Below are 27,136 nucleotides of genomic sequence, written 5' to 3' on the forward strand. Positions count from 1 at the left end.
AATAATTTATATAATTCACACAGTGCAATACGTGCAGGCCGCTCCACGGAGCGACCTTGCAGGCTTATCAACGAGGCGAGGCGTGACACACGTGTCTCAGCATACCTCAGATCAAGTTTGAAAAACAGCATCAACCGTGCATAAATTTGCATATTCGATCATTTTTGACAAAGTTATGGCACTTTGAACTTTGGTCGGGGACATGTATTGCAGCGCAATACTCAGAATGCTTGTTTATTATGGAATTATTTTACATTTTCTGGAAGAATCGTCAAAAAACGCTTTCCGTGCATTTTCACTTAACGGAGCCCGTGCTGCTTGTTTATTATGGAATTATTTTACATTTTCTGGAAGAATCAAAACCCTTTCCGTGCATTTTCACTTAACGGAGCCCGTGCTGCTTGTTTATTATGGAATTATTTTACATTTTCTGGAAGAATCATCAAAACCCTTTCCGTGCCTTTTCACTTAACGGAGCCCATGCTGCTTGTTTATTATGGAATTATTTTACATTTTCTGGAAGAATCATCAAAACCCTTTCCGTGCATTTTCACTTAACGGAGCCCATGCTGCTTGTTTATTATGGAATTATTTTACATTTTCTGGAAGAATCATCAAAACCCTTTCCGTGCATTTTCACTTAACGGACGGAGCCCGTGCTGCTTGTTTATTATGGAATTATTTTACATTTTCTGGAAGAATCAAAACCCTTTCCGTGCATTTTCACTTAACGGAGCCCGTGCTGCTTGTTTATTATGGAATTATTTTACATTTTCTGGAAGAATCATCAAAACCCTTTCCGTGCATTTTCACTTAACGGAGCCCGTGCTGCTTGTTTATTATGGAATTATTTTACATTTTCTGGAAGAATCATCAAAACCCTTTCCGTGCCTTTTCACTTAACGGAGCCCGTGCTGCTTGTTTATTATGGAATTATTTTACATTTTCTGGAAGAATCAAAACCCTTTCCGTTCATTTTCACTTGACGGAGCCCGTGCTGCTTGTTTATTATGGAATTATTTTACATTTTCTGGAAGAATCATCAAAACCCTTTCCGTGCATTTTCACTTAACGGACGGAGCCCGTGCTGCTTGTTTATTATGGAATTATTTTACATTTTCTGGAAGAATCAAAACCCTTTCCGTGCATTTTCACTTAACGGAGCCCGTGCTGCTTGTTTATTATGGAATTATGTTACATTTTCTGGAAGAATCGTCAAAACCCTTTCCATGCATTTTCACTTAACGGAGCACGTGCCGATTCTAACATTGAAACGTCTCGTCTGAAAACTCGTGTACAGTACATCAGGTGTTTGGTTTTATCCTCCTTTGTCTACTTGCACAGAGATTTTACATTTCTATTTTGAAACGTAATCAAGATACTAAAGTTTAAGGGCTAAATTAAGACAATAATTGGTGTCTATTAGAGAGTAGCCAATCACTGCTTACATGTAAAAATATTTTATACACAGTCGAGGCTCATGGAAGAGCGAGGCCGCAGAACGGATCAGGACCCAACGCAACAAAAGGAACAGCAGAAGGAGGAGGAGGAGGAGGAGGAGGAGGAGGAGGATGATTATGATGATGACGCCAAAAGCAGGGCCCAGGGAGAAAATAAACGGAGATGTACACCAAAGGATGCGTGGGTAAGGTTGAGGGGTAAGGGGGAAGTAGGGGTCGATAAGATCGCTACAGAAGCAAATCTAGGAGGGGACTGGTGGTGTTTTCATGGGGGTAGAAAATATCATGTTTTGGGATGGGGGATGATACAAGATGACGGTGAACATTTTTCTTGTCTTGGATTTGTTTTAATCTCAACTGGATATTTATTTACCTCTGCCACCGAAGATGGGAGGTTTTGTTTTCACCCTTCTCTGTTTGTCTGTCTGTGAACGGGATATCTCAAAGTTGTGGACAGATTTGGCCAGGTAGCAAGAACAAGCCGAAGAACAAGCAAGTTAATGGTCCTGGCGATATCTCACCGACTTGAAGGACGCCGTGGGATCTTTAACATCCACCAACTAATGCCGGTCGACCGGACACTCGTTTAACGTCCGTCCGACGATCCGAGGGACAGCACACATTGAATGACCCTGGATGCGAAACACGGGGATGACATTTTATGGGTTGCTCTAGATTCAAACCCAAGGTAGAGATCTTCGAAGTGAGTGCGTACCTCAAGGCCCGTCAGCCCAGTTTCCTAATAATTCCAGTGTATTTATAAATCACAGGATAGAGGAAGGACCCGATGGAGCAGTTTTGGAATGTTGAAGCTATTTATTACAGCAATTTCCTGTATAATATAATAATGTTTGGCTCCTTCGTTATGGACAGTTTAAGGTTACACCTTTTAAGATTAGAAAACAACAATGCACCATGATGGTCAGGTTCTTTAAATCCTCCAGGTGAGAGGGTAGGTCACACAACGTTAAAGGTGAGGCAGCGATGTTAAATCCAAGGCCTTCTTTCGTGCGGCGCTAAACGAGATTCCCATAAGATGAGCTCCAGATGAGGTACCAAATCAATCGACCTGGAATGGTTTATCTTTAATCACATTGTTGCTTCCATTACACAACCCGACGACACGTTCATATCACCACCCACACCGCATTTCCCTTCCATGGATCACATTTTAAAATGACACCCTGCGTCACCCTGCGTCATTCATAATGTGCTGCACAAACTCGAGTTTGCTTTTAAAAAGGTAAAAATTTTCAAACAGGTTTAGGGATCCTCTCAAAAGGAGACGTGAAATTAAATTCACAGCTTAGGTGCGACATCCTCCCACCTGTTGAAGCCAGGAAACTTATTTGAGGTACAAATTTATTTTGGCTCCAATTCTTCACATTTCATTTTGACATCTTTAAGAAGACCAAAAAAAAGGCTTGGCAGGGAATGGGAATGTGGGTCATGCCAAGGAAGATCAATTTGCCAACCTGAAAAAAAAGAGTGGGAATGGGCGGGTGAATTTTTTTCCCCCTCCCACCCCCGTTCTTCCCGACTCGATTGTGGGTGAACGCACAGGTGGCGGGACGGCCTAGCTCCACACGTCTGAAGAATACCGCCCCTTGGTCATGAGTTTCTTCACATAATCCACCGCCTGCGAGTGTTCCATCAATCCACATTCCGCCACGATCTCGGTGATGGCTGCTTGGACATCCCGTGCCATGTTCTTGGCATCCCTGCACGGCAGGTCACATCGGTTCACGTGGAGGTCAATGGTTCGGCATAGATAAAATACCATTTCTACAGGTATCCAATTTTGATTTGTTGATTATACCGTCAACCCCCAACTGTATAATTGTAGGAGAAACAAACGGGATAATAACACAATGAGTAATGATTTGGGAGAAAAGGCAATAACCTCGAATCAACCGAGCCAATAAGACGGCTCATTCATGCGTGGCCGGATATTTTTGAGGAAATTATCAAAATAACAAAATATCATTTTGTTTTTACTTCATCCTTGTGAATGAGCTGGAAGTGCTCGTCAAACTTCCAGGTAATTTGGAAGGATGTCACCGTGCCTTATCATCGAGATCCCTGATTGGTTGCGGATTGTGAAACCTCATCGAGGTCACCATGAATGGCTAATTTCACATCCGCTCGTTATTCACACGAGCCACACTCCACGTCAACATATCAAAATGCAAGGGTGTTCATCAGCATCGACTTCTTACCAAATATGTTTCACTTCGACAAAACTCAAATATAAAAAAGCTCCCACATTCAGAAAAGAAAACGTTACAATTACCAGTATTTCCAAAATACACAAATTAGTGTTTGTTTGTTACTATTTCAAAGCTGAACTGTAGCACCTCGAGGCCCAAAATTTGCGTGTAGGTTCTTCAGAATCTGGGCAATGTTTTGAGCTACCACACATTGGCCTTGGCTTTTGTTTTGAGGCCAAAGGCCTCTATAAAACCACACATTGGCCTTAGCGCCTGTTTTGAGGCCAAAGCCCGCTATAAAACCACACATTGGCCTTGGCGTTTGTTTTGAGGCCAAACGCCGCTATAAAACCACACATTGGCCTTGGCGTTTGTTTTGAGGCCAAAGGCCGCTATAAAACCACACATTGGCCTTGGCGTTTGTTTTGAGGCCAAAGGCCGCTATAAAACCACACATTGGCCTTGGCGTTTGTTTTGAGGCCAAAGGCCTCTATAAAGCCACACATTGGCCTTGGCGTTTGTTTTGAGGCCAAAGGCCGCTATAAAACCACACATTGGCCTTGGCGTTTGTTTTGAGGCCAAAGGCCTCTATAAAGCCACACATTGGCCTTGGCGTTTGTTTTGAGGCCAAAGGCCGCTATAAAACCACACATTGGCCTTGGCGTTTGTTTTGAGGCCAAAGGCCGCTATAAAACCACACATTGGCCTTGGCGTTTGTTTTGAGGCCAAAGGCCTCTATAAAGGCACACATTGGCTTTGGTGTCTGTTTTGAGGCCAAAGGCCTCTATAAAGGCACACATTGGCCTTGGCATCTGTTTTGAGGCCAAAGGCCTCTATAAAGGCACACGTTGGCCTTGGCATGTTTTGAGGCCAAAGGCCTCTATAAAGCCACACATTGGCCTTGGCATCTGTTTTGAGGCCAAAGGCCTCTATAAAGGCACACATTGGCCTCCTTGCTTACAAGCAGCGCGCATAACACCGCGCTTCATTGGTGACCTCGACGTGATGAGCTTTCGTGTCCGCCACACGCGCCCCCCCCCCCCCCCCCCCCTTGGAGGACAATTTCACCTTGGACATCGGCGGCACTCCTGACCGTGTCTCCATAGACCGCCTCAAGCCGGCCCACCTCGATGTGGACCACCCACCGCCGGTGGCTCGGCCCCCGCTTCGGGACCGCCCCCCGGCGGGCGCACCCCCGGCACCGCCCGGCCCCGCCGGCACGCCGCCCCCCGAGCCTGCACCCATCCCGGGTGCAGCCGGAGGCATCCCAGCTGGCATCCCTGCACCCCGGACGCCGCCAGTCGCCAGAGGGTGCTTTGGCCGGGTCATCCGTTTGCCCCGCAAACTGGCCCTCCAGGTGTGCGGGAATTCTGGGGGGGCGCGTGTGGCGGACACGAAAGCTCACTGGCGCGAGGGCATCATTCCGCGCACGAAGTGGGCGGCGGCCACGCCCGAGGGGTAGGCGTGGCCGCGGGATATACACCGGGCGCGTAGCCCGGAACGCTCCAGTGTTACAGTGGAGCTCTTGAATAAAGACTCTTACAACTTACCGCGTTGTCCGCTTCCTCCTTGCTTACAAGCAGCGCGCGTAACACCGTGCTTCATTGGCATGTTTTGAGGCCAAAGGCCTCTATAAAGCCACACATTGGCCTTAGCGCCTGTTTTGAGGCCAAAGGCCGCTATAAAGTGTATATTAGGATGTGGAGGTCAGGCAGAGCTGCCACCTGCCCACAGAAAAAACATAACTAACATGAGGGCAATAACTCCATAGCTTTTCGATGTCTAACATGTCCCAAGTGATTAATCATTTTGGAAGCAGGTACAAATTTCCAAAATAACCATGTGCAGAGCAAAGTTCTACAAGAATACACCGCCACCAACTACACTTTCTAAAAACAAAAAGCCCACGTACCCGCAGACGTAGAGGTGAGCTCCCTCCTTCAGCAAATTCCACATGTCATCTTTGTTCTTTTTAAGCAAATGCTGGACGTACACCTGCTCACAGTCAGAACGGCATGGAACGTCACGTGCCGTCGCTCACCAAATAAAAGACGATTCACAGGTTTGTTTTTCTTCAGTCGACGACGGCTCACCTTGTGGTCCTGGTCTCGAGAGAATGCGACGTGCAGCTGCGTGAGCGCACCTTGCATCCGGAAGCGCTCCAACTCCTCTTCGTAGATGAAATCGGCAGCCTTCCGCCGGCAGCCAAAGTACAGCACCGTTTTCCCAACCTCTTTCCCTGGTCCCAAAACATCACCAACAGGATAATCATCATGTGAATCCATCAGCAAAAGCTTTTGCTCCATTTCACTGGAGCACAAATGAAACACATGAATTGCAAAACATTGGCATGTATGTGCCCTTGTCAACACCTGGGCGCTGATGGGATGAACATTTCAAAAACTAGTTGTTGTAAAAACGAGATCTGGATTCGGATCTTCACCAAGATCGAATAATTTCGTCCTCGTCACACACCCAACCCCTCCACCAAATTCCGTCCAAATCCATCCACAACATTTTGAGATATCCTGCTCACAGATGAACAAACAAACAGGGGTGAAAACCACCTCTGTCCACCTTAGTTTGGAGTGATTTTAAAAATTGCGGTGAACTCGATTATTCCTTTCACCAACAAAAGCTTTGGTCGTCATGGACACGAGGAACCTATTTTTCTGCCCGGGGCTTAACGTTGCCACTTCCTGCAAATAATTTAGGGAACTTCTCCAGGTTTGTCATGAGCTACAAGTACAAGGTTGAATCATGGGAAATGAAAACAATGCAATTTTGGATGTGATCCGATAGATGACAACAAATGCCAAGTGCTAGGGGGATCCCCAAGGGGGTCTACGATACCCTTTAAAAGTTTCGTCACAATCAATGAAAACAATTAAATATATTCATTACCCTTCCCCCTATTCCACAAATCCCCTTTAAAACTCAAAATCTACTAAAGCTTCATTTCTCTTCATCATAAAGCAAACTGTGGGGCCCTACACTATTCCTACCACGTTTGGTAGCAAACACTCAAGCCACTACAGAGCCCCCCCCCCCCCCCCAATTTAAAAATCTATAAAAGCTACAGACATTTCGCCCCCCCCCCCCCCCCCCCACCACAAATCCCGCAAAATGCAAGCCACGTTTGGTAGCACTGTGGCCCACACGGCTGACTTGAATAGCCGAACCTGATCCTCGTCCTCCTCTTGTCCTCTTTACCACCCATCTTAGTTATCCATGTTATTATCCATTGTGTGCTAAATTTGGTTTTATCCAAGCAGGGTTATATCCAAGCAGGGTTTTATCCAAGCAGGGTTTTATCCAAGCAGGGTTATATCCAAGCAGGGTTATATCCAAGCTGGGTTGTATCAAAGCTGGGTTGTATCCAAGCTGGATTGTATCCAAGCAGGGTTTTATCCAAGCAGGGTTATATCCAAGCAGGGTTATATCCAAGCTGGGTTGCATCAAAGCTGGGTTGTATCAAAGCTGGGTTATATCCAAGCTGGGTTGTATCCAAGCAGGGTTCTATACAAGCAGGGTCTTATCGAAGCAGGGTTTTATCCAAGCAGGGTTATATCCAAGCTGGGTTGTATCAAAGCTGGGTTGTATCAAAGCTGGGTTATATCCAAGCTGGGTTGTATCAAAGCTGGGTTGTATCAAAGCTGGGTTATATCCAAGCTGGGTTATATCCAAGCAGGGTTCTATACAAGCAGGGTCTTATCGAAGCAGGGTTTTATCCAAGCAGGGTTATATCCAAGCAGGGTTATATCCAGGCTGGGTTGCATCAAAGCTGGGTTGTATCAAAGCTGGGTTATATCCAAGCTGGGTTGTATCCAAGCAGGGTTCTATACAAGCAGGGTCTTATCGAAGCAGGGTTTTATCCAAGCAGGGTTATATCCAAGCTGGGTTGTATCCAAGCAGGGTTCTATACAAGCAGGGTTTTATTGAAGCAGGGTTTTATCGAAGCAGGGTTATATCCAAGCTGGGTTGTATCAAAGCTGGGTTGTATCAAAGCTGGGTTATATCCAAGCTGGGTTGTATCCAAGCAGGGTTCTATCCAAGCAGGGTTTTATCCAAGCAGGGTTCTATACAAGCAGGGTTTTATCCAAGCAGGGTTATATCCAAGCTGGGTTGCATCAAAGCTGGGTTGTATCAAAGCTGGGTTATATCCAAGCTGGGTTGTATCCAAGCAGGGTTCTATACAAGCAGGGTCTTATCGAAGCAGGGTTTTATCCAAGCAGGGTTATATCCAAGCTGGGTTGTATCAAAGCTGGGTTGTATCAAAGCTGGGTTATATCCAAGCTGGGTTGTATCAAAGCTGGGTTGTATCAAAGCTGGGTTATATCCAAGCTGGGTTATATCCAAGCAGGGTTCTATACAAGCAGGGTCTTATCGAAGCAGGGTTTTATCCAAGCAGGGTTATATCCAAGCAGGGTTATATCCAGGCTGGGTTGCATCAAAGCTGGGTTGTATCAAAGCTGGGTTATATCCAAGCTGGGTTGTATCCAAGCAGGGTTATATCCAAGCTGGGTTGTATCCAAGCGGGGTTCTATCCAAGCTGGGTTTTATCGAAGCAGGAAGGCGGAGGAAACTGGTCATCACTGCCAGCAGGTATAAAGTGGCAATTGTAGTTATTTTTATTATTTAAAATCCAGCAAACTCAATGACTCCTCTGAAGAGGACACGGGTGAGGTGGCTGATAAGTCGTGCACCAAAGGGGATGCAGGTGAGGGCGCTGAGGGGAGGTGGAGAGGCCATAGCTAAAAAAATATGGATGATCACAAGCTGCTTGTTGAGTGCTGCAGGTTTCTGTGCAGCTCTTTGTACGGCAGCAAAACATCATCCAGACCCCTCTTAAACCGGAGGTACTGCTCCCATCACTGGGTCGGCATCTTGCAACTTGTCAGCGATCGACCTCATGTCCCACAGTAACTCAGCCAGGACTTTGACGGTCAGGGTTGGGTCTCGCTACTTCTTCCTCCTCTTCACTGCCCTCCTCCTCTGATACCTTGATGATGGCCTCCAACTCCTCCTTACCGTTTTACGATAAGGTTGGTTAAACCCTTTTAATTAATAAACTGTAATCACATTCCTTCAATAAACATTGGAAACGGTACGTGCTATTCTCGTTTTTTAAATCAAAGCATTTATGAAACTGTAAGTCATGTGCATTCAGTCGAAATCTTTTTTAAAGTTTAAAATTTTCCCGTTAAAAAAAATAAATAAAAAATAAGGAACCGCCGGGAACACATCCCTGCTTTTTCCATTGAAACAATGCCCCACCATTCGCGGCTTCGTCTTTCGCGGCATTTTTCTTGAATCACGAACCGCCAGGAACCTATCCCCCCCTTTTCCCATTGAAACAATGCCCCGCCATTCGCGGCTTTTTCCAGGAACGTATCCCTTGCGAATGTTTGGGTCAGACAGTAGAGCACGATATTTGAAAAAGTTATGGATGAGTTGGTTCGGTGCCAAGAACAAGCCAATTGGATTCTGGTTCAGGTCCGGATCCAGATCCGGACTATCGATGGATACAATACATAAACTGGGTTATCAGGACCGAACTCTCTTATCTGTCTCCCTCTTCCAAATCCTGGTGGCGTCTGGTCAAATCTGTTTCTGGTGTTTGTTCCCCCTCCATCCCCTCCCTCACCTCAAATGGCCACACGGCTGACTCCGCACGTGAAAAAGCTGAATGCCTCAACTCTGTGTTTGCCTCTAAATCTTGTGTCCCAAACCCATCCCTCTCTGTACCCACCGTACCCAGTCGTACCCAGCTGCTCCTGGACTCTGTGTTCTTTCCTCCTGACAAGGTGGAAAAGTTTCTGTCAACCCTCGACTCGGATTCTGCAACTGGACCTGACGGCATCAGCCCACGGGTCCTAAAATCCTGTTCTTCCGCTCTTTCACTCCCTCTCTCTGTTCTCTTCACCCTCTCTTTTGCTCAAGGTCATCTTCCATCTGCTTGGAAATCTGCCATCATCACTGCTTTGCACAAAAAGGTGCAAAAACAGATCCCAACAACTACAGACCAATCAGCCTTCTCCCAATTATCAGCAAAGTCATGGAATCCATCATTGCTTCAGATATGAAATCTTTCCTCTTCTCCAATGGCTTGATCTCTGATCATCAATTTGGTTTCAGACCTGGACGCTCTACCCTGGACATGCTGCTTCTGCTTTCTCAACAATGGATGGAGGTCCTCAATGCCAAACAGGAAATTAGAGCAGTCTCCCTTGACATATCACGTGCCTTCGATACGGTCTGGCACCCCGCTCTGCTCACCAAACTCTCCTCTTTTGGTATCCATGGAAATCTCCACGCATGGCTGGTGGACTTCCTCTCTAGTCGTAGTCAACGTGTGGCCCTGAATGCGTTTCTCTCATCTCCTCTTCCTGTTCAGGCTGGAGTTCCACAAGGCAGTGTTCTGGGCCCTGTGCTTTTTCTGGTCTTCATCAATGATCTTTCTGACTCTCTTGAAAATCCTCTGTATCTCTTTGCTGATGACTTGACTCTCTGTCGCTCCATTCTTCATCCCTCAGATCAGCAGTCTGCAGCCTTCTCACTCTCTGCAGACCTGGACAAAATCACAGACTGGGCAAACAAGTGGAACATGTCTTTCAATCCTGACAAATCTCACACTCTTACGATGTCTCTCCGAAAAGACCGACTGGACAACCCTCCCATCCACTTTCTGAATAATCCTCTCCAAGAAGTTCTGTCACTCAAGCTTTTGGGTCTCACTATCTGCCATGATCTTTCCTGGGAAAACCACATTTCAAATCTGGCCACCAAAGCCAGTCGCCGACTGGGCATCCTCCGTCGTGCGAAGTCCTTCCTTGGCACACCTGAGCTCCTCACCACATACAAGGCTTTCATCCGCAGCTCAATGGAATACTGCTCTCCCCTCTGGGCTGGTGCTCCTGCCTCACACCTAGCTCGTCTTCCCGCTGTTGAAACCAAAGCATTCAGAATCATTGGAATCTCCCGCAATGAAGCTAACTCCAAAGGCCTCTCACTCACTCACCGCAGGCAGGTTGGTGGTCTTTCCGTCTTCTACCGACTCCTCTCTGGCCTTGCCCCCCCCCCCAGCTCTCTCTGGGCTCTGTCCGGCAAATATTCCTACAGGTCGCACAAGATCTGCCTGCAACCCTCTTATGGTCAAACTGCCAAAATCAAGACTCTCTGCTCACCTTCACTCCTTCATTCCTCTTTTCTCCCGCCTCTGGAACAAACTCCCTCACTCTCTTCAATCCCACTCCAACCTCCAGGTCTTTAAAACAGCTGATCACCACCATCTCTTATCTTCCCCCATCCAAAACCTTGATCTTTTCTACCCCTGCTAATTTCACCCCAATTCCACTTTTTTGAAATACCAACTTCTGTCCTGGAAGTCCTTGGTGTCCTTGTGTTTTATACTTCTCCCTCTCCCCCCCCCCCCCCCCTTCCCACGCCTCTTCCGCCCAAGCCCTCTCCCTTCCACACATCTCCCTGCTCTCAAATGTTGTGTTTGTGTGCTTCCTCTTCTCTCCCCATCTTGTTTTCCGCTCCCTCTTTTTATATATTTTGTTTGTCTGGTTGATTTGTTTGTGAAGTAAATGTTAGCTCTTTCACGAGCCTCGATTCAGTATACAAAAAAAATAATAATAATAAAAAATGTTAAGCTTGGCGGAGGTATGCGCTCTACCGAGTGCCGTTCTCGTTCCAGATGTTTCTTCCGCATGGCTGACAGAAACAAGGGGGTTTTTTCCTCCCCCAACATCTCAAGGTATTTGTTTTACCAGTAACAGTTGTCCCTTTTGAAACGCAATGGGTGAAAATCATATTACAATTTAACGTCCCAAATGATGATCACCACCATCATCCTCTCGGCTGATACTTCACATGAAGTTGATTTGTTTGGAGTCGAGTCCAAACGCTTCCGGTGTGACGACTGCCTTTTGATATCCGGATTTGAAGAAGGGGATCCATGTTTTGTGACGCACGGACGATTTTATGGGTTTTGGTCAACTGTGATCATTTGCGGCACCCATAGTGTGGAAAATTTGGATATTCTGAGATTGGTATGCGAAATTGTACACACAGATCCATTTGATATTCCTGTAGCCCCGGTGATTTATTCTACAATCAATAATCATCAATTTCTCCACACGTTGAATATTGTTCCGTGAATAGCCTGTTCAGGGTCGTGTGGAGCGAGGATCAGTTTCACCGTTTTACATCTCCAAAATTCCACACAAAACTCCCAACGTTTATGACATCTGTGGTCGAATCGCCCCACATTACAAGCATCCGGCAATCAATGTCCATGGGAGTTCACCTACCCGGGTGCTAAGATTTTACGACCACATGTTGCTCATACAAGCTAAAAGCGGCCATTTTCCAGTGTAAAAGTGTAGAAGTGTAGAAGTGTAGAAGTGTAGAACAGCACCAACGGCACACCTCGTCATCGTATACTGCTACAACGTATCCAATGTCGTGGGAATGTTCCATCAATGTGTACAATTGTCGTTCGGTTTACATTCACACATTTGGGAATTGTGAATTAGGAAATGTTAATGCGAATGCCGCTCGTACTTGGGTTGTATTCTCATCACTCTGATTGTACAAATTTAAGGTTACATTTGCTTTGTCGACCTACCCTGCTCCAGTTGCCAAGCCCTCTCCTGGATGAAGCCCAAGAAGGGGGCGAGTCCCGCACCAGGCCCCACCATGATAATCGGGTTGCTGGGCTTGTATGGGAGTCTGAATTGGGATTTGCGAACAAACATGGGCACCGTGTGCGCAGGGCTCATGCCCGGCTGGCGGCTCCGGAGCCAGCTCGTGGCCACTCCGTGGTTCGTACGGCCCGTGAGCGACACGTACTCCACTTCTACGCCACAAATGTGGATCGAGGTTGGGTGGACCTGCACCGGGACACACATTTACCTGTTATGAAATAGGAGCCTCAAAGTAAAATGATTTGTGTTTATCTTTCATTAGGTGAGCTGGGTTCGAATCCCCGTCGATCGCTGAATTAACGCCAGGGGGGTTGACTCAGCCTGTCATCCTTCCGAGGTCGGCTAATTGAGTACCAGTTCACTGGTAATTCCCTGTTTGTCGTAAAAAGGCGACAAAAAGGGTTGGCGGCAGGAAGGGCATCCGGCCGTAAAACATTGCTTCAAAAAGGGGACCAAAAAACAACAACAACCACAGTCCCAGAAAAAGGCCAACCCCCGCTTTGCGGGGAAAAATGGCCTCTAAAGGTGGGTTGTTTTTTTTTTTGTTTTTTTTTTTCATTAGGTGAGCTGAGCCTGGTGTTGGCTTAGCGGTTCGGGTGCCGGCTTGGGATCCTAGGATCCTGGGTTCGAATCACGGTCGATCGCTGAATTAACACCAGGGGGGTTGATTCAGCCTATCATCCTTCCGAGGTCGGCAAATTGAGTACCAGCTTGCTGGGATGATCCCATCTCATCTTCAGTTAGACTACCCTTCCCCACAATGTATAAAAAACATCCAGGTAGAGAGGGACAAGAGTGACAAACAAACGTCATGAGGCAAGACCTTTGACGAAGAGGCGATCGAGTAATATCGAGGCTGGAGCCGAGGAAGCAGCTCACAAAGATGGTCCGCAGGAGGCCGCAAAGATGTTAGGTCCTGCAGGATAGCTACGATGTGTCTTCGAGCCTCAACCACCCAGCTCAGGTACTGGTGCTGTGGGTAATTAACAAGTCACACATTTGGTGGCGATGCAGAAGGTTTAGCGTGAGGGTCGGGGGAAAGGTCTATCTATTTAATACATATGCACAACAATTAAAATTGTAATCATACGTGTGGACAAAATAAATACAAGGCCCCTTTTTACAATTCAGTACCTTCCCTTCTGAAGAAGATGAGGCCATTTTGCGGAGGAACTCCTGTTCGTGCGGTTCTTCGGCGTACTGAGCCAGCTCGTACAGAACGTTGGTGCGAGGTGGGTGCGTGATGTCGAGATAATGGAGGAAAGCCGTGCGGTACGTCGTCGGACACGGGAACGGGTGCTTTTTGCTCGACTCCTCTGCACACGGACATTCATAGAAACTTAATGTCATAAAAACAACAAATCAAGGTCCAACCGGAGATGCCGATCAAATCCCTAAAACTGTCCCACTTTTGGGACAACAAAGTTGCATTAATTCCATGTTCAACAAACAATAAGGCAATGTCGATGACAAAATAGAAACATTTTCCTAAAAGAGGCCGAAAGATGTTAGAAAATAAATGAGAGCAGAAAGAGGCCTCAAATACCACCGTCTCTTATCTTCCCCCATCCAAAACCTTGATCTTTTCTACCCCCGTTAATTCACCCCAGATCCACTTTTCCGAAAAACCAACTTCTTTCCTGGAAGTCCGTGCAGTGTCCATGTGTTTTGTACCTCTCCCACCCCCTTCCCATGCCTCCCCTGTCCCCCCAAGCCCTTTTCCTCCCACAGATCTCCCGATGTTGCTGCTCTCCATCTTGTTCTCCCGCTCCCTTTATCATATGTTTTATGTTTTATGTCAGTTTGTCTTTTTTGTGACTGATGTTAGCTCTTACACGAGCCTCGACCTTGTATACAAAAAAAATAATGGATGTGCTTTGCCATGTGTTTGACGGTCATTCTAAAGTAGTTGGACTACGAACCGTCGAGGTTGTTGAGCGAGAAGACCACATCAAGGTCAGCGTTCAGCAACTTCCCCAACTCCTCCACAAGTGTACCGCTGTTGGTCGGGTACACGGCAACATGGTCTCCGGCATCGTACCTGCAACCACAATTTGACGTTTTGATGCATCTCCCACGGACGCGGTCACGATCCAGAATGTCCTGCAATCGCATCTGAAGGTGATCATTTCACATTCTCTCTGTCAGCACCAATTCCTTCCTCAACTACGACTACATTCCCCACCAGCACCGACCGCAGCTTGGAGTTTGTGATGTCGAGATCGATGTGCATGAAATGCCGGTCTTCACCCTTGTTCGTTTTCCTGTTCACGAGCACCCGTGCCAGAAACGGATTCTTGTTGTCGTAGAGCCTACGGCGGTGTAAAGGATGGCATCACGCCACGGACTCGGGTGAGGCACGGACATGCGGAATGGGCACGAAACGGTGTCCTACTCACGGCTTCTGATTCTCGTAGGAGTTGTAGCGAGCCATCTCGCCCGTGAACACCTTGACGTCGGCGCCGCTTTCAGGGAGCATCAGCTCGTACTGCCGGATGCTGGAGGGAGAGAACATGTGAAAGGGGAAAACCAGACATGTATGTTTGTTATCAAAGAATCAGCAATGATATCAAACTTCATTCGAACACAAAAACAGTCACAATGTTGCCTCGCATTCACCAAGCATTTGTTCTTTGGAAGAATAATTGGTAGCAAGTTGGTCAGGTAGCTCAGAGGTAGTGCACCTGCCATTGCGTTGTTGTTTGGCTTCATTAAACTGTCATCCGAGTGCTTCCAGGAAGGGGTTTCCATCAGGGAATACGCCGTCCGATCGAGGGACGTTACACCAGGTCTCCTGGCCGCAAGCATTCAGCGGTAGATAATAAAGATCCTACAATACCTTTTCAAAGAGTACGCCATTGGGTGATGGGAACCTGGATCAATTGGAAATTCCTGACAATGTATGGGTGGGTGACAAGGTTGTGGAAGGGTTGCAGCATCACATCAGCAACGCAGTGAATGATGTGATCAGGAAGTGTTTTGAAGTTATAATTGGTCTTCGTTGCCCACAGCAAGACTAAAGTTCAGAACGAGAGACTATTTTCTTGTCTGAAGATGACAACGCGACACCAAGACCTGACAACAATCAGTAACATGTGACGAGAGAGGGCAGATCATGGGGTGGGGATGACACGGGGAAAGTGCTGAGGTGGTATAGCAGGTACGTATAGTCAAGTCAAGTACGTCCATCATCAGCATACAAAATGGAAGGGTGGGGTCAAACTGTTTCCAGAGGCCATACTAATAGAAGACGCGTTTTTTTGCTCAAACCTTTTAAAAAGCGAAAACGTTTTGACCCATATTAATTGGGTGAGTGGTTTGGTGGTTGAGCGGTTTGAACATCTGCTTTGGTTCACAGGGCCAGTTTGGGGTTTTTGGCACGTTCCCCAATGGAATGTCATCGTAGGGGTTCTGGGACACCACAGTTGTAGGGTCCACTGGTCGCCATTAAACCGAAATAACCCAAATAATGCTAACACAAGTTGCGATACCACCCAGAGTTTGCAATATGATCATGAAAACAACCTCTTTTCATTTCCCAAACTTCAAATAGAGGGGAAGGAAAGAGGTAAAACAAGGAGGTTCTTGCAATATGAGAACGAACCACATAACCAATACACAAAACACGCCAGGTAGTCACGCAATCGTGTGATAAGCCTTTCAACAACGTTTGTTAAACTTTACCTGAGTTGTGCAATATCGTAATATAATACATAGACACGCACCTGGATTCCTCACCCGTTGGCTCCACGCCAAAGTGTTCACAAACCGCCGGCCAGAAACCTTCCTTCCAGCTGATGAAGTCTTCCTCCAGACTGTACGCACGGACAAACCACAGAATATGTCGAATATGCCTCAGAATATGTCGCAAACGTGGAGCATAGTACTCGACACGGAGCAGCAGCAACGCAAACCGACGAGATCAAATTAAAATAAATAAATAAACCGACGAGATCAAATTAAAATAAATAAATAAACCGACGAGATCAAATTAAAATAAATAAATAAACCGACGAGATCAAATTAAAATAAATAAATAAACCGACGAGATCAAATTAAAATAAATCAATAAACCGACGAGATCAAATTAAAATAAATCAATAAACCGACGAGATCAAATTAAAATAAATAAATAAACCGACGAGATCAAATTAAAATAAATAAATAAACCGACGAGATCAAATTAAAATAAATAAATAAACCGGCGGGATCAAATTAAAATAAATAAATAAACCGACGGGATCAAATTAAAATAAATAAATAAACCGACGAGATCAAATTAAAATAAATAAATAAACCGACGGGATCAAATTAAAATAAATAAATAAACCGACGGGATCAAATTAAAATAAATAAATAAACCGACGGGATCAAATTAAAATAAATAAATAAACCAACGAGATCAAATTAAAATAAATAAATAAACCGACGAGATCAAATTAAAATAAATAAATAAACCGACGAGATCAAATTAAAATAAATAAATAAACCGATGGGATCAAATTAAAATAAATAAATAAACCGACGGGATCAAATTAAAATAAATAAATAAACCGACGGGATCAAATTAAAATAAATAAATAAACCGACGGGATCAAATTAAAATAAATAAATAAACCGACGAGATCAAATTAAAATAAATAAATAAACCGACGAGATCAAATTAAAATAAATAAATAAACCGACGAGATCAAATTAAAATAAATAAATAAACCGACGAGATCAAATTAAAATAAATAAATAAACCGACGAGATCAAATTAAAATAAATAAATAAACCGACGAGATCAAATTAAAATAAATAAATAAACCGACGAGATCAAATTAAAATAAATAAATAAACCGACGAGATCAAATTAAAATAAATAAATAAACCGACGGGATCAAATTAAAATAAATAAATAAACCGACGGGATCAAATTAAAATAAATAAATAAACCGACGAGATCAAATTAAAATAAATAAATAAACCGACGGGATCAAATTAAAATAAATAAATAAACCGACGGGATCAAATTAAAATAAATAAATAAACCGACGGGATCAAATTAAAATAAATAAATAAACCGACGGGATCAAATTAAAATAAATAAATAAACCGACGGGATCAAATTAAAATAAATAAATAAACCGACGGGATCAAATTAAAATAAATAAATAAACCGACGAGATCAAATTAAAATAAATAAATAAACCGACGAGATCAAATTAAAATAAATCAATAAACCGACGAGATCAAATTAAAATAAATAAATAAACCGACGGGATCAAATTAAAATAAATAAATAAACCGACGAGATCAAATTAAAATAAATAAATAAACCGACGAGATCAAATTAAAATTAATAAATAAACCGACGAGATCAAATTAAAATAAATCAATAAACCGACGAGATCAAATTAAAATAAATCAATAAACCGACGAGATCAAATTAAAATAAATAAATAAACCGACGAGATCAAATTAAAATAAATAAATAAACCGACGAGATCAAATTAAAATAAATAAATAAACCGACGAGATCAAATTGAAATAAATAAATAAACCGACGAGATCAAATTAAAATAAATAAATAAACCGATGGGATCAAATTAAAATAAATAAATAAACCGACGGGATCAAATTAAAATAAATAAATAAACCGACGGGATCAAATTAAAATAAATAAATAAACCGACGGGATCAAATTAAAATAAATAAATAAACCGACGAGATCAAATTAAAATAAATAAATAAACCGACGAGATCAAATTAAAATAAATCAATAAACCGACGAGATCAAATTAAAATAAATAAATAAACCGACGAGATCAAATTAAAATAAATAAATAAACCGACGAGATCAAATTAAAATAAATAAATAAACCGACGAGATCAAATTAAAATAAATAAATAAACCAAACACCAGTGATTGGCTACTTTGCCAGCAGGTCAAGCTCAGCTTACTTGGCATCGTCGTCTCCCAGGCCCAGCTCATAAACCTTTTCAGCACCAAGTTCCTCGAGTCGTTTGTCCACAAACTTCCCCATGGCATTGTAGTGTTCGTAAGTCTTGTTACCAAGTGCAAACACCTGCAACATAGGCCTGTGACATCACATTACGTGCATGCTCAAACAACTCCGCTAAACCCTCCATTACCATTACAGACAAGTCCACCAAGAGCAAAATAAATTAAATATTAGCAAATGTATAACGTTCTCATCCGGAGCACTTGGTGCTCACATAGAATCTGCGACCAGATCCCTTTCATTGAAAATTGCCCTCCTGTCCGTGGGTTAAACAGCTACGTGACGTACCGCAAACTTGACACCGCACAAGTCAACGTCGCCATCTTGGAGCCAATCGTAGAAATCCTGTGCATTGTCCGTGGGATCACCCTCACCGTACGTCGCCATGCAAAACACGGCCAACGGACCCGGGATCTCCACGAGTCTTGCGAGCTCAGACTGCGCATGGAACGATAAACGTTAATAAACCGGTCAACGACACGTGCATGAACAGGTGGAAATGCATTCATTTTGTTCTGTTACCAGTAGGATTGAAAACAAACCTAAAGGTACGTTAAGAGGCACAAAACATCTCTTAGGATAAATAAAATAAAATAAAAATACAATCAACCCAAAATAAATAATTAAACAAGACGGATAGTCCAATAACCGTGTAGCCGGACCTGTTTGATACTTTGGTTGAAGAAGATAGTATGACCTAGATCGGGATACCAGTTAGCAAATAACGCAAGTATTTTTTTTTTGGGGACTTCAGGAATGGACGGCCGGTTCGTGAATGACTTGGGCAAAAAGATGAAGCATGGCAAACAATGAACCAATAAATTCCACATTCCTGTGCCACCTTCAGTCGAATGTCAGGCATTGACAGCACGTTCTCTAGATTTTCATTCCAAACAGCCTCATTCATCATTCCAATCACAAATATTATGTACTAGCCGAAACCCGTGGAACATCCACGGAAGGGAGGATGTGGTGTATGGATAGAGTGTACCATTATGGATGGCATAGGGGAGTGCTCATGGAATCTTCTTCTTCCGTTAAGCTCCAATTTTTTCTCTTTACGTTAAGTCCAACCAGTCCTCTCTGCTCGAAGTGCTCAGGCCATGCCTTCCCGCTCTAATACTTTTATTGCCGTTCGGTGTAGAAAGGGATTGACATATCGTTCGTCTGTTTCAGCTCGTTATCTTTAAGCTTCCTTACGTCTCGCCACCTGCTACACCTCTCTGAGTTACGAGGATTTATGCAACGCACCCCGAGTATCGCACCATCACTCCATTTAACTTTATTAAAATTACGATAAAGACGTTTCCTTAGATATCATAATTTAAAATGTTCAAGGGAATAAAAAGACCATTTGGTTCACACCACCCATGTTCACACCACTCGACTGTCCAATCAGCGGACGGCTCGCTTCGCTTTCGCCCAGCAGACGCCAATACGATGGCGTCGTAAGATGGCGTCGTATCGGCAGTTAATCGGATGCTTTTGGGCCCCAACGTCGGCTAATTCAGATTTTTCGAGTATGTCCTAACGTGATAAACAAAGAGCGCGGTTCGTAGATCGTAAATCCATGAGTGCCGTGGGCATCGGGTCACTGGGTGTGACGTAAAAGGGATAACAAAGTCGAGTCCTTACGCTATTATTATATAGATATTAATATATAAAAATAAAATGTTAAATCACGATTGTATCGAGATATTCTTGGGAAAAATGCCAGGGGCATAGAAAAGGCCCCTTTGTATAAGGGTATGTGCCATGTGGCAAAGTATAGAAAATAAGGCACATTCCATAGGTTGTAGAAAATGCCACACAAGTCCACCAAGAATGAATGAATGAATGAATGAATGAATATGAATGAATGAATGAATGATCGTTTTAAGGCCATTTTCCCTGCTAGAGTGGGGGTGAGCCAAGACAAGTCCACCAAGAGCAAAATAAATTAAATATGTGCAAATGGATAACATTCTCACCGCTAAGCCTGGTGTTGGCTTAGCGTTAGGGTGCTGGGTTGGGATCTTAGGATCCCGAGTTTGAATCCCGGTCGATCGCTGAATTAATGCCAGGGGGGTTGACTCAGCTTGTCATCCTTCCGAGGTCAGCAAATTGAGTACCAGCTCGCTGGGATGAATGTGCCGGTGTGTGCCCCGGTTTAGAATAGGTACACCGTATCCCTGCGTGTCGGAAGAGGTGACTGAAGGGTTGGCGTCAGGAAGGGCATCCAGCCATAAAAACATTGCCTCAAAAAGGGAACCATGATGATTGTCATGGGGTCTGCAAGACTAACCCCTGCTCTAGCAGGGAAAATGGCCTTAAAAAAAGGGGTGAAAAAAATAGAAAAGGGACATCAAAAAAAAATTCATGCACATGCTGGATTACCCTTGAGCCTGGTGTTGGCTTAGCGGTTAGAGTGCCGGCTTGGGATCCTAGGATCCTGGGTTCAAATCCCGGTCGATCGCTGAATTAACGCCAGGGGGGTTGACTCAGCCTGTCATCCTTCCGAGTTTGGCAAATTGATAACCAGCTCACTGGTAATTCCCTGTGTGTCGCAAGAGGCGACTAACAGGGTTGGCGGCAGGAAGGGCATCCGGCCGTAAAACATTGCTTCAAAAAAGGGGACCACGGTGCCTGAAAAAGGCCAACCCCTGCTCTGCGGGGAAAAATGGCCTCTAAAGGTGGTTCTTCTTCTTCTTCTATGCTGGATTACCCTTGTGTTCTTAGGAGGAACCAAGGAATGCTGTAGAAAAGTTCATATAAAGGGGCGCCAATTTGATTCATACACCTGCACGAAGAGGTAAATGTATTTTCAATGCAGTCACAGTCTCTTGGTTTCAAAGGGACTTCTTCGCGATCCTTCATGTAAAATATTAAAATACCAAACATAATATTAGTTTTCTATTCTATTGCAGAAGTAGGTGTACATATAAAATTCATCCATAATCTCTAATTATCATCAGCATTCATCATGTACATACCACGTTTGTCCAATATGTCTGCAATGTCAACACTTGCGAGTTTACAGTATGTAATGTGCAATTCTGGTCCATAAGGGACTGGTAAAATAGGCCGCACTGCACATGTGTATAATTCTTTCATCTAATCCAATTGTTTCCTATAATGTGTACACACATCGTGCTTGTCCAGAACAATAAATCATACCGAACATGTCTGCAATTGGTTGGTACATATTACATACAAACTTTTTTTTTTTTTTTTTTAATTAGATTTCACACACATGCACATTACCTTATGTGTTTTCGTTTTCAAGGTACACATAAAACTTTGCAAAATTGTGCAAAACGTTTTCAAGGTAGTAATGTAATGTTGGATGACGTTTTGTCTGATTGTGGGGTGGGAACATTGGTGGTGGTGCATGGGGAAGGTGACAATGTGGGGAGGATCTACTCAACGTTTAGAGAGGAAGTGTACATTTTTAGAGGGGAGAGAGAGGAGGGGAGAGCAGTTTGGGTTTATGAATATGTGGGCATCCCTGCATGGTCATCGTGAGTGTGCAGTCAGGTGGCAGCAGGGTGCATAATATAACAGGGGTGCGGCGAGATTCGCAGAGGTTCTTGAGGAAGATATTAGGACTTTTTTTTTTTTTTTTTTAAGACTAGAAAATGAGGATATTGTTGGGTGTTGAGACAGCAGGGGTGGTTAATGGAAGGGAAGGGTTCATGGCGTTGTACACAAACGGCAGGAGCTTGAATGGAAAGATTGAAGCTAGGATGGATGGTGAGGGTATGGGGATAGTGGATTGTGTGGACGTGTGACAAAACTCGGGTTGGTGCAGCACAGGCATGATGGACCGAGTGGCCTCCTCCTGTACCAAAGTTCCATGTGTGTACCCTTGATCATTTAAACCTCTGTCCGACAAGATAGTAGAGAGGTGTGGCACTTAATTACATTTGAGCGGTTTAGTCAGAGTCCAATTCTCGACCCGACGACAAACTATCAGATTGTTTTTGTTTGGACAGAATGCCGAGAAAGCGGCAAGGCCATAGCCACAAGCGCATTCCTCCCACTCCCTCGCAGCGAATACAAAGTTCATGCACCCCACTCCAGGTGACCAAAATGGTTGTGTGGGAAAATAGAGTGGGCGATGGTACTGCCCCAGGTCGGCTGGTAAACACCAACGTTCCACCATTGCTATTAATTCTGAGTTTTCCTTCTCCAACGTGGACAAATCCCCAAAAATGTATATAACATTCACCATGTGTTAGAGGGGAGATGGTTATGGAGGACCTATGGAGAGGGGCTATGGAGGACCACCCTCCCAGAACAATCTGCTTTTAATGCGCCAGAAACCTACCCAACAACTTCCACAATTTGTCCAAAACAGGGTTGGCACGGGAAGCCAGGCCGTAGGATTTGGGCAAAAAGAGACTCTTTGAAATGCTCAGCAAAAGGGGTACTTACTAGGGGTTGAGGTACTCATCCATCAGTCCCACCTCAGGCATTCCTAGCCCTATGGACCGTCAATGGTCAGCATTTTAAAAGGATTTGGCATTTTTCAGGCTTGGCTTTGTGTCAATGAGTGTACCATCCCTCAGAATGTGTTTAGTTAAGGCCTATCTGCTTTGTGCTGGAATTACTTGGATTAAATTATATAACTAGCAACGGTACCCGCCCTACGGGCGGGGCTTCAATTGGGAGGCCCAAATGAAAAGGCAAAATATCAGAAATTGAAGGCTTTTTCATTTTAAACGATTTATATAAACATTCGTTGAATCATATCACACGCAAATCATCAAAATCGAAACAGGATTTGTAGAATTTCAATAAAAGCCACATCACTGTTCATATCGGTAAATATTATTCCATCGTGTTTGGAAAAACTGGAAAATTGAAAAATTGGAAAATAGGAAAAGCAATATGGCCTATTTTACTCCAGGGGGTCCCAGGATTACCCACCCAAAATTTCGTTGCGATCGGTTCAGCCGTTTTTGCGGTACCTGGGAACGGACGGACGGACAGACATTTGGCGAGTTATAGTAAGAAGATTCGACGAAGCACCTTTCGTTCACCACCATCTCTTGTCTTCCCGCACCTTTCGAAGAAGAGTACAAGAGGTAATGCCAGCACCATTAACGAATTCCAAAAATTCCTGTCCTAACCTACAGAGGGAATGACATCGGTGACACAGCTGCGCTCCCAGCGATGATGCAACCCATCAGCCACATCCTCCACATGAGAGATCGATTCCAAAACTAGAACGGGCACTCGGTTGAGCGCATACCTCCGCCAGGCTGAACAGTTTAAGTTTTGTTTCGCACTCGAAGGCCAGATCCAAATCCGGATATTCACCAAATTCTCATCAATTCATCCTTGTCACACGTCTAACTGGTCCACCAAATTTCGTCTGAATCCGTCCTCAACCTTTTGAGATATCCTACTCAGACAAACAGACAGGGGTGAAAAACAACCTCCGTCCATCTTCTGTGGAAGAGATAACAATTTGGGACTAAAACAAACTCCCTCACTCTCTCCAATCCCACTCCTCCCTCCAGGTCTTTAAAACAGCTGTTCACCACCATCTCTTATCTTCCCCCATCCAAAACCTTGATCTTTTCTACCCCCGTTAATTCACCCCAGATCCACTTTTTTTTTTAAATTCCTACTTCTTTCCTGGAAGTCCTAGCAGTGTCCGTGTGTTTTATACCTCTCCCACCCACCCCCCCTTCCCGTGCCTCCTCCCCCCAAGCCCTCTCCCTCCCACAGATCTCCCGATGTCCCTGCTCTCAAATGTTGTACGTGTGAGCTTCCCTCTCTCTCCCCCCATCTTGTCTCCCGCTCCCTTTATCTCATGTTTTATGTGTTGGTTTGTTTTTTTGTGATTAATGTTATCTCTTACACGAGCCTCGATCTTGTATACAAAAATAAAATAAAATAAAAAACATTAAAAAATTCCCGCCTAACAAATTAACATAGAAAATAATCAGCCATAACCGAGGAAAACACCTTTTAGATAAAATTCCGTGGAATGTACATATTTAACAAGCGTAGGGTGGGAGCGCTATCTGAACAACACGTAGCTACGTCATTTGGCAGTGCCACCTTCATTTTGAAGTACGGATCTTCCCAAGTACAACTAGATTTCGTGAACGCGTCCCGTTGGAATTGCAGTTTTTGGAAAAGCAGCGGAATATTTACACACTTTGCTCACAGACTGCTGTGCAATAGTTAACGGTCAAAGTCTAAAGTTCACCGAATGCCAGGCCTCGGCTAAGTTCAGGCCAGGGCCTCTACTTGTATGGAAAAATTGCGATTTACAATAAGCACCTTCATGGTATTCCGTTGGTAGATCTATTCGGAGTTATACTACAGAACAAAGCGTTATGATTAAACCTGCAAATCAAATCAGTAACACTCGGATCAATCACAGAAAACCATCACCATTCTTGTCATTACGTGAATCATTAACCGGATTTTTGTATACAGAGTCGAGGCTCGTGAAAGAGCTAATATTTATCAAACAAACAAATCAAACAAACAAGCAAACAAAGTATATAAAAAGGGGAGCGGTCGACAAGATAGGGAGAGAAGGGGAGGAAGCACACAAACACAACATTTGAGGGCAGGGACATCAGGAGATGTGTGGGAGGCAGAGGGCCTGGGGGGAGGCAGGATAGGCATAAAACGCAAGGACACCAAGGACTTCCAGGAAAGAAGACAAAAGTCACTTCAAAAAAGTGGATTTGGGGTGAAATTAGCGGGGGGAGTAGAAAAGATCAAGGTTTTGGATTGGGGAAGATAAGAGATGGTGGTGAACAGCTGTTTTAAAGACCTGGAGGGAGGAGTGGGATTGAAGAGAGTGAGGGAGTTTGTTCCAGAGGCGGGAGAAAAGAGGAATGAAGGAGTGAAGGTGAGCAGAGAGTCTTGATTTTGGCAGTTTAACTATCAGAGGGTTGCAGGCAGATCTTGTGCGACCTGTAGGAATATTTGGGGGACAGAGCCCAGAGAGAGCTGGGGGAGCAAGGCCGGAGAGGAGTCGGTAGAAGACGGAAAGACCACCAACCTGCTTGCGGTGAGTAAGTGAAAGGCCCTCGGAGATAGCGTCATCACGGGAGATTCCAATGATTCTGAACGCTTTGGTTTCAACAACTTCGTGAACACGAGCTAGGTGTGAGGCAGGAGCACCAGCCCAGAGGGGAGAGCAGTATTCCATTGAGCTGCGGATGAAAGCCTTGTATGTGGTGAGGAGCTCAGGTGTGCCAAGGAAGGACTTCGCACGACGGAGGATGCCCAGTCGGCGACTGGCTTTGGAGGCCAGCTTGGAAATGTGGTTTTCCCAGGAAAGATCATGGCAGATAGTGAGACCCAAAAGCTTGAGTGACAGAACTTCTTGGAGAGGATTATTCAGAAAATAGATGGGAGGGTTGTCCAGTCGGTCTTTTCGGAGAGACATCGTAAGAGTGTGAGATTTGTCAGGATTGAAAGAGATGTTCCACTTGTTTGCCCAGTCTGCGATTTTGTCCAGGTCTGCAGAGAGTGAGGAGGCTGCAGACTGCCGATCTGAGGGATTAGGAATGGAGCGGCAGAGAGTGGAGTCATCAGCAAAGAGATAGAGAGGATTTTCAAGAGAGTCAGAGAGATCATTGATGAAGACCAGAAAAAACACAGGGCCCAGAACACTGCCTTGGGGAACTCCAGCCTGAACAGGAAGAGGGGATGAGAGAAACCCATTCAGGGACACATGTTGACTACGTCGAGAGAGGAAGTCCGCCAGCCATGCGTGGAGATTTCCATGGATACCAAAGGAGGAGGGTTTGGTGAGCAGAGCGGGGTGCCAGACCATATCGAAGGCACGTGATATGTCGAGGGAGACAGCTCTAATTTCCTGTTTGGCATTGAGGACCTCCATCCATTGTTGAGACAGCAGAAGCAGCATGTCCAGAGTCGAGTGACCTGGTCTGAAACCAAATTGATGATCAGAGATCAAGCCATTGGAGAAGAGGAAAGATTTCATATCCGAAGCAATGATGGATTCCATGACTTTGCTGATAATTGGGAGAAGGCTGATTGGTCTGTAGTTGCTAGGATCTGTTTTTGCACCTTTTTGTGCAAAGCGGTGATGTTGGCTGATTTCCAAGTAGATGGCAGTTGACCTTGAGCAAAAGAGAGGGTGAAGAGAACAGAGAGAGGGAGTGAAAGAACGGAAGAACATGATTTTAGGACCCGTGGGCTGATGCTGTCAGGTCCAGTTGCAGAATCAGAGTCGAGGGTTGACAGAAACTTTTCCACCTTGTCAGGAGGAAAGGACATGGAGTCCAGGAGCAGCTGGGTACGACTGGGTACAGTGGGTACAGAGAGGGATGGGTTTGGGACACTAAGATTTAGAGGCAAACACAGAGTTGAGGCATTCAGCTTTTTCACGTGCGGAGTCAGCTGTGTAGCCGTTTGAGGTAAGGGAGGGGATGGAGGGGGAACAAACACCAGAAACAGATTTGACCAGACGCCACCAGGATTTGGAAGAGGGAGACAGATAAGAGAGTTCGGTCTTGAGAGCGGAGAGATATTGTTTCCTGGCTCTCCTGAGGGTGGACACACACTTGTTTCGGGCTTTGTGAAAGGAAATGAGATTTCCTTCCATTGGATTTGCTTTCCAGGAGACGAAGGCAAGTTGTTTCTGGGCAACAGCCTCACCACAAGATTCCGTGTACCATGGACGGGAGGAAGGGTATGACAACTGAGGACGAGATGGGATAAATCTGTGCATGAGAGAGAGCATTTTACTTTGGAAGAAT

The 27,136-nt window shown here is 44.7% G+C and overlaps 1 protein-coding gene across 1 annotated transcript in view; it reads right to left on the minus strand.

Moving 5' to 3' along the window:
- Positions 1-2,256: 2,256 nt before the first annotated feature.
- The window catches only part of POR (cytochrome p450 oxidoreductase), a 77,000-nt gene continuing 52,120 nt past the window's right edge, over positions 2,257-27,136 (minus strand). The window contains exons 5-16 of the mRNA XM_068135129.2: positions 18,681-18,830; positions 18,331-18,455; positions 16,110-16,199; positions 14,784-14,882; positions 14,580-14,696; positions 14,307-14,425; positions 13,519-13,700; positions 13,208-13,357; positions 12,306-12,570; positions 5,764-5,909; positions 5,583-5,665; positions 2,257-3,181 (exon numbers count right to left, since the gene is read on the minus strand). Coding sequence (XP_067991230.1) covers positions 3,037-3,181; positions 5,583-5,665; positions 5,764-5,909; positions 12,306-12,570; positions 13,208-13,357; positions 13,519-13,700; positions 14,307-14,425; positions 14,580-14,696; positions 14,784-14,882; positions 16,110-16,199; positions 18,331-18,455; positions 18,681-18,830 — 1,671 coding nt within the window. The 3' untranslated portion in view covers positions 2,257-3,036. The remainder of the gene's footprint in view (positions 3,182-5,582; positions 5,666-5,763; positions 5,910-12,305; positions 12,571-13,207; positions 13,358-13,518; positions 13,701-14,306; positions 14,426-14,579; positions 14,697-14,783; positions 14,883-16,109; positions 16,200-18,330; positions 18,456-18,680; positions 18,831-27,136) is intronic.

The sequence above is a fragment of the Myxine glutinosa genome, chromosome 14 (genome assembly GCF_964187855.1).
Source record: "Myxine glutinosa chromosome 14, kmMyxGlut1.1, whole genome shotgun sequence".
NCBI lineage: Eukaryota > Metazoa > Chordata > Myxini > Myxiniformes > Myxinidae > Myxine > Myxine glutinosa.